The sequence below is a fragment of the Chinchilla lanigera genome, unplaced genomic scaffold (assembly GCF_000276665.1).
Source record: "Chinchilla lanigera isolate Chin_1 unplaced genomic scaffold, ChiLan1.0 scaffold00094, whole genome shotgun sequence".
Taxonomy (NCBI): domain Eukaryota; kingdom Metazoa; phylum Chordata; class Mammalia; order Rodentia; family Chinchillidae; genus Chinchilla; species Chinchilla lanigera.
In genome coordinates, this window is record NW_004955495.1 from 5,853,837 (window position 1) to 5,861,402 (window position 7,566).

Genomic DNA, 7,566 nt, shown 5'->3' on the forward strand with positions numbered 1-7,566 from the left:
AATGCCACCGAGGTCTCCTTCAAGACTTCCCTGGTCCCAGCACGAAGGACCAAGTGGGCAGCCCTCTCCCTGGGGTGCCCACAGTCACAGAGGCCTCAACTCAGCCCCCAGTGTCATCCCATTGGGAGCATAGCACAATACCATGAACCTTTGCTGAGAGTCTAAACTGAGTAGAAACAGGGTGGGGTGTGCAAAGGTCCTGGGGCACAGGGAGTGAGTGAGGTTCTCAGCAGCTGGGATGAGGCTGCCTCCTGCGCAGTCCTGTGACCCAGGACATGGGGATGGTTCTGTCCTGAGTGCAGGGCAGGTTTTCCCCAGTGGTTGGGTGGAGGTAGCCTTTGCCACAATCGTGGCACTGAGACAGACATTGGATGGGGCGCCAGAGCACAGCCTAAGGGCCCAGGGATGAGAGGAAGGTGGGTCCTGCCCACCCAGGGAGCCAGGCTTCCACCTAAATGGCTCCAGCAGCAGCGCGGTGGCCTGCTTTGCTTGCTGGGGACTCAAAGTCTGCATGTGTCAGGGGTGCTCTGCACTGGAGGAGGGATTCAGCCTGGCCTCTGGCCTCACCATGACCTCACCAAGTGTACCCATTCCCCAAAGGCACTCTCCCTGAAACGGGGCATGGTGACACACACCCGTCATCCCAGCACTCGGGAGGCTGAGACAGGAGGATCTCCATGAGTTCGAGGCAGCCTCGGCTACATAGTAAGACCTTGTCTCAAAAACCCCATGGTCAGCCTCATACAAAGGGCATTGTCCCTGTCCCTGTCAAAGGCAGAGTCTGTTTTGGGCCCAGGTGTGTCCAGGGTGCCTGTGTGGCACACAGTAGGTGCTCACTGAATATCTCTTATGTGAAACTGCTGGTTCATCTCAGAGCCACTCAGGAAGAGCCTCTCCAGGCAGGAGGTGACTTAGTTTGCATTGAGCCTTGATGTTGCTGTCTGCAAAGTGGGGGTGGCAGGGGGGCCCAGTCGGGATTGTCATGGGGATAAAAGGAGACATTCAGGGCAGAGCCCTCAGCCCAGGGCTGGGGCCGAGCAGGGGCGATGGACGGGTTTGCTGCGGTCGTCACTGCGGTCGTCACCTTCTCTACAGTCCCAGAAGGGATGGCCACATTGAGCAAAGGTTTGATTGGCACTTTGGGGACCCTGGAGTGTGGTCGCTGTCACAGGAGTAACCAGGGAGGTGACATTTCAGGTGAGACCAGTGCGAGAGGGAGAGCCAGGCGGGGAGGACCGTCCAGGCAGAGGCTCAGCCACGCAAAGGCCCTGGGGCAGCACAGAGCCAGTGCTTACAGAGACAGCAAGGAAGCCAAGTGACTGGAGCAGAGGGAGGAGGGGAGGGGACAGGCAGGTCATGCCGGGAGGACTTCAGTTTTATTCTAGGGGTGTGAAGTTCTTTCCCACAGAGGACAAACCCAGCAGCTCTGTTCCTACCAGGGGTCTTTTGTTTTGTTTTTTGTTTTTGGAGACGCGGCCTCACTATGGAGTCCAGGCTGGCCTTGAACTCACTGTCCTACTGCGTCCAGCTTCTTACCAGTTTTGTTTCAGGACCCGAGATTGCTCAGCCATCTCCCCCTTGGAGCCAAACCAGGGGTGCCCCAGCCCCTCCAGGGTGGGCCGCTGAGCCTCTGTCCCCCATTCCCACGGTCAGACGGAAGGAAACTGACACCCAGGAGTGGCCACAGAGCCAGGGCAGGTTTAAGGTGGCGATGGCCGGACTCACAAGATGGGCGGCTGGCGGGATGTGACAGCAGGCATCCCAGACCCTTGTGCCCTCCGGGGACACAGTTTCTCCGCATCCTGTCCATAGCAAGGGCCAGGGAGGTGACCTAGAAAGCCACATCAGGGGGATTACACTGCCAGCCGTGCCCAGGCGGGATTAGGCCACTTCCGGTGGGTGCCTGCCAAGCCCTGGGTGGGGACCAGAGGCCCCCAGGAGGTCCCTGGGATTCCCTGTGCTCTGACCACAATCTCAGTGACTGCCGCGACCTTCCTGTCACTCACAGCGCAGTTCCACAGGGCCGGTGATTTCCAGCATTTGGGGGCCCCAGCGCATGTCTTGCCCCGTCTCCCAGATCTAGAATTCACTGATGCTCCATTTTGTCCTGCGTGGGATCTCCCTCTCTGTAATTATTTGGCAACCTCAATTTTTTTCCCCTTTATAGACCTGGACTTTCAGTGTCTTTCCTCTTGGGTATAAAGCTCCCACAAAAACATCAATCGATAAACCACTGTTTATTTGACTGAGCCCTAACTGATGGGCACTTAGGTTAGTTCTATTACTGCCCCCCCCATGACTCAGTTTCAGCTGAATAGGTACATATGGGTCTCCCTACATTCTTGTAACAGATATGGCTGAGCATGGTGGCACATACCTGTCATCCCAGTACTCAGGAGGCTGAGGCAGGAGAATCACCATAAGTTTGAGGCTAGCCTGGGCTACACAGTGAGTTTCAGGCCAGCCTGAACTACATAATGAGACCTTGTCTCAAAAAAAAAAAGTTTAGGGGCTGGGGATTTAGCTCAGCGGCACAGCACCTGCCTGGCAAGCATGAGGTGGTGAGTTCGATTCCTGGTACCAGAAAAAAAAAAATTTATTTCACAGATCCCCTGGGGATTTTGGTTTTTGTTTTGTTTTGTTTTGTTTTGTTTTGTTTTTTTGTTTGTTTGTTTTTGAGACAAGGTCTCCCTATGTAGCCCAGGCTGGCCTTGAACTCACGGAGATCTTCCTGCCTCAGCCTCCCAAGAGCTGTGATGATAGGCATGTGCCACTATGGCTGGCATGTCCATCCCCTATTGGTGCTAACTTAGATTAGTTCCAGTTTTTCACTGTTTAAAATAACACTACAAAAACCCTGAAGATGAATTGCTCCAATTTGTGCCTCCATTGTCACAAAGCTGTGTGTGTGTGTGTGTGTGTGTGTGTGTCCACATTTCCCTTTTGTGAGGACAACAGCCATTGGTGTGGGACCTACCCTCCACCAATTCTCTCCCTGCCTTTTGCCCTCTCCCTTCCCTCTGTAGTACTAGGGATTGAGCTCAAGGCCTTTACACTGAGCTCCGTCTCCAGCTCTTTTTATTTTGAGTCAGGGTCTTACTAAGAAACTAAGTTGCTCAGGCTGGCCTTGAGCTCACAGGGATCCTCTTGCCTCAGCCTCCCACATGCTGGGATGACAGGCATGCGCCACCGCACCTGGTTTGTGATCTCATCTCAGACTACAACTTCAGGGTAGAAACTCTCCTGTTCTATGTGATCTGTCACCAGTAAGAACCAGGCCGAGATGCGGGGAGGCAGGTGCTGCCCTCCTGGGAGTCCAGCGGGACCTGAGGGGAAGCCTGGGGGCTTCAGCTGCTCAGTTGCCAAAAATAGCCTCCTAGCAGACGGGAGGCCCCATGCGGAAGCCACAGAGCCATCTGGCTTCCTTCCCTGCCTGCCTGGCCCGCCTCAACCCCTGGAGCTGGGCTGGAGCTGGGTGGAGTGGGGAGCAGAGTGAGGCCGCTGCAGCCAGGAGACAGAGCCAGGATGTCACCGCCTTGAGGACTTGGTGCTCCACCTGCTGGTGCACACCCCACCCCAGGGCCTTTGCACAGATGGCTCCCGGCCTGGAATGCCCGGCCTTACCACTGTGGGTCTGCATGAACCTCCTGGGGTGCTGTAACAGAGCACCACACACACAGTTCTGGGGGCCACAGCGCAAAGGCTAAGCTGTGGCAGGGCCGCGCACCCCCAGGGCTCCGGGCTCCTTCCCGCCTCTCCAGACCCCAGTGCTCCGGAAGTCCCCCGCCCTGGCCACACCACTGCAGCCTCTGCTCTGTCCCCACCCTGCGCTGTCCCTCTACCTGTGAGGCCCCCGGTCACTGGACCAAGGTCACCTCGCCCAGGGTGACCACCCTGACCCGACCCCAACTGCAGAATGCCCTTCCCAGCAAGGTCCCTGCGCCAGCACCCGGAGCAAGGCTTGAACGTGTCCTTAGTTGGGAGGGACACCGCTGGCTCCTGGCGTGAGGTCACCCCTCCCGCCAGCCCTGCACAGCCATCCTGCTGAAGCCCTCGGAACCTGGGCAGGGCGTCCTTTCCTTTGTTCTCATTGCCTTTTTTTTTTTTTTTTTTGTGGTCTTGGGGACTGAACCTGAGGCCTTCACACTGAGCTGTATCCCCCCCTCTTTGTTTTTGGTAGTGGGAATCTAATAATGCAGGACCTTGCTCTTGGACTTGTGCTGTTGAGCTATGTCCCTGGCCCTCCCCGGCCCTTTTATTTTTCATTTTTCAAATTTTTTTTGTCTTTTTGAGACAGGGTCTCAGTACACAGTTCAGGCTGGGCTTGAGCTCACTTTGTAGCCCAGGCTGGTCTCAAACTCACGACGATCCTCCTGCCTCAGCTTCCCAAGTGCTGGGATTACAGGCATGTACCACCACACCTGGCTTTCCTTTTTATTTTGAGACTGCATCTCACTAAGTTGCCCAGGCTTGCCTTGAACCTTGGATCCTCCCGCCTCAGCCTCCCAGGGTGCTGGGCTAACGGGTGTACCATCACACTTAGCGCTTGTCCTTTTTTATTAAATGCAGCAGTGTTGCGGTCAGACTGTGCACCTGCGTGGTGTGCTCAAACCCCTAGGTTCATCTCCAGCGTGCGCACACACAAAGGGGAGGCGAGGACAAAGGCAGAAGTGTTTATCAAACTGGGCTCCTGGGCGTTGCTCCAGGCCCCCGGTAGGGGGAGCCAGTGAGGCCCACAGAGGCCGATAGAGCTGAAGGTCCAATTTAAGGGTGTGGACGGGCGACAGGGAGTTAAAACACTGACATATCCAGTGGCGGTCAGAACAATGTAGACAAACGGTAACAGAGGGCGGAGAACACAGGGAGGACCTTGAGCTGTAGTGCCTCCCCGGGGACAAAAAGACATTAGGGCCATCTGTGTCCCCAGCCTATTGGTGTGAGTCCCGGAGAGCAAGCTCCCTGGCCGGGTCAGTCACCACTGCACTCCAGCCAGGAAAATTGTGCACTCAATAAATGTCTTCATTTTATTTTACTTTATTTTATATATTTTTGGTTTTGGTTTTTTGAGAGTCTCACTATGTAATTCAGCCTGCCTGGGTGCTCAGTAATCCTCCAGCCTCAGCCTCCTGAATGCTAGGATTACAGGGGTGCACTACCACGCCTGGCTTTTCTTTTCTTTTTTTTATTTATTTGCAGCACTGGAGGTGGAAGCCAGAGTCTCACGCATACTAGCCAAGCACTCACCACTGAGCTGCACCCCGTGCAGGATCTCACTAAGTTGCCCAGGCTAGCCTCAAACCTGCAATTGTCCTGCCTCAGCCGCCCAAGTAGCTAAAATAACAGGTACCCAACATAAATATCTTTTTCAACAAAATCTGTGCTTTATATTTGTATGGCTCCTCTCCAGTTCAGTGATTCCTCTCTTTGATGACATTTCATGGAGGTAAAAGTCCACATCACAGAGCTGAGTTTTGGTGCAACCCTGTAATTCCTGTCTTCAGGAGGCTGAGGCAGGAGGATTGCAAGTTCCAGGCCAACCTAGGCAACTTAGTGGCTCACTGAGGCCCTATCTCAAAATAAAAAATAAAAATAGGGCTGAGGATCTAGCTCAGTCCAAAGGCCCTTGTTCAACCTTCAGTAATGAGAAAAAAAAAAGTAAATAAAAATTTTAAAAGTCACATAACATAAACTCACCTTTCAAATGTACACTTCAGTTTGGGAGTGTTTAGTACAATTACAGGGTTATACAACCATCCATCCCCTCTATCTCCGGACCATGCCATCAGCTCAAAAGAAACCCAGTCCCTGTGGGCAGTCACCCATCCCCTCCCCAGGCCCAGCACCCACAGATCCACTTCCTGTCTCTGGAGTCATATGTCCTGGGCATTTCCGGGCCATGTAGCCCATGCTGTGTCTCTCACTGAGCACAATGTCCCCAAGGTCAGCCCCCACTGTAGCAAGTGTCACAGCCGTGCTCCTTTTTCTGGCTGAGTAATATTCCAGCATGAGGATGGACCATGCCGTCTGCATCCCCCTTTCCTCCATGGACACCTGGGTTGGTCCCAACTTCTGACCATTGGCCATGCAGCCTGCAGGTTTATAGGGGTCAGTTCTCTTGCCTGGAGACCCCCAGTTGTGGAGTTGGGGGGGGTCCCACTCTAGGGACCCATGTGGAACCTCCCCAGCCGGATTGGGCTGGGTCGGGAGGCTCTGGAGGGAAGTGCTGACACTGCTTGGTCCCCAGGTGCCCGTAAGGATGCTGGTGCGGCCCTAGGCCACGCTCCGCACGATGACCTGCTGGCTGCGCATGCTCAGTCTGCAACTCCTGCTGCTGCCGGCAGCGCCGCCCCCGGCGCGGGGCTGCCCGGCCCGCTGCGAGTGCGCAGTTCCCACGCGCGCGGTGGCCTGCGCGCGCCGCCGCCTGACCGCAGTGCCCGACGGCATCCCCGCTGAGACGCGCGTGCTGGAGCTGAGCCGCAACCGCATCCGCTGCCTGAACCCGGGCGACCTGGCCTCGCTGCCGGCGCTGGAGGAGCTGGACCTCAGCCTCAACGTCATTGCGCACGTGGAGCCGGGCGCCTTCGCCAACCTGCCTCGCCTGCGCGTCCTGCGTCTCCGCGGCAACCAGCTCAAGCTCATCCCGCCCGGGGTCTTCACGCGCCTGGACAACCTGACCCTGCTGGACCTGAGCGAGAACAAGCTGGTCATCCTGTTGGACTACACGTTCCAGGACCTGCACAGCCTGCGCACGCTCGAGGTGGGCGACAACGACCTGGTGTTCATCTCGCGCAGGGCCTTCGCGGGGCTGCTGGCGCTGGAGGAGCTGACCCTGGAGCGCTGCAACCTCACGGCGCTGTCCGGGGAGTCCCTGGGCCCCCTGCGCGGCCTAGGGGCCCTGCGGCTGCGACACCTGGCCATCGCCACCCTGGAAGACCAGAACTTCTGCAGGCTGCCGGGGCTGCTGCACCTGGAGATCGACCACTGGCCGCTGCTGGAGGAGGTGGCTGCGGGCAGCCTGCAGGGCCTCAACCTGACCTCGCTCTCCGTGACCCACACCAACATCACCGCCGTCCCCGCCGCCGCGCTCCGCCACCAGGCGCACCTGACCTGCCTCAACCTGTCTCACAATCCCATCAGCACGGTGCCCCGGGGGTCCTTCAGGGACCTGGTCCGCCTTCGCGAGCTCCACCTCGCGGGCGCTCTGCTGGCCGTGGTAGAGCCCCAGGCCTTCCTGGGCCTGCGACAGATCCGCCTCCTCAACCTCTCCAACAACCTGCTCTCCACCCTGGAGGAGAGCACGTTCCACTCGGTGAACACGCTCGAAACGCTGCGCGTGGACGGGAACCCGCTGGCCTGCGACTGCCGCCTGCTGTGGATCGTCCAGCGTCGAAAGACCCTCAACTTCGACGGGCGGCTGCCGGCCTGCGCCACCCCGGCCGAGGTGCGCGGCGACGCCCTGCGCAACCTGCCCGACTCGGCGCTGTTCGAGTACTTCGTGTGCCACAAGCCCAAGATCCGCGAGCGCCGGCTGCAGCACGTCACGGCCGCCGCGGGCGACGACGTGCG

At 57.3% G+C, this 7,566-nt stretch overlaps 1 protein-coding gene across 1 annotated transcript in view; it reads left to right on the forward strand.

Annotated features, from left to right (window-relative positions):
- Lingo3 (leucine rich repeat and Ig domain containing 3) overlaps positions 1 to 7,566 on the forward strand; it is a gene marked incomplete in the record, with an annotated part of 11,294 nt that overhangs the window by 2,881 nt on the left and 847 nt on the right. Inside the window, 1 exon segment of the mRNA XM_013505232.1 lies at positions 6,245 to 7,566. Coding sequence (XP_013360686.1) covers positions 6,290 to 7,566 — 1,277 coding nt within the window.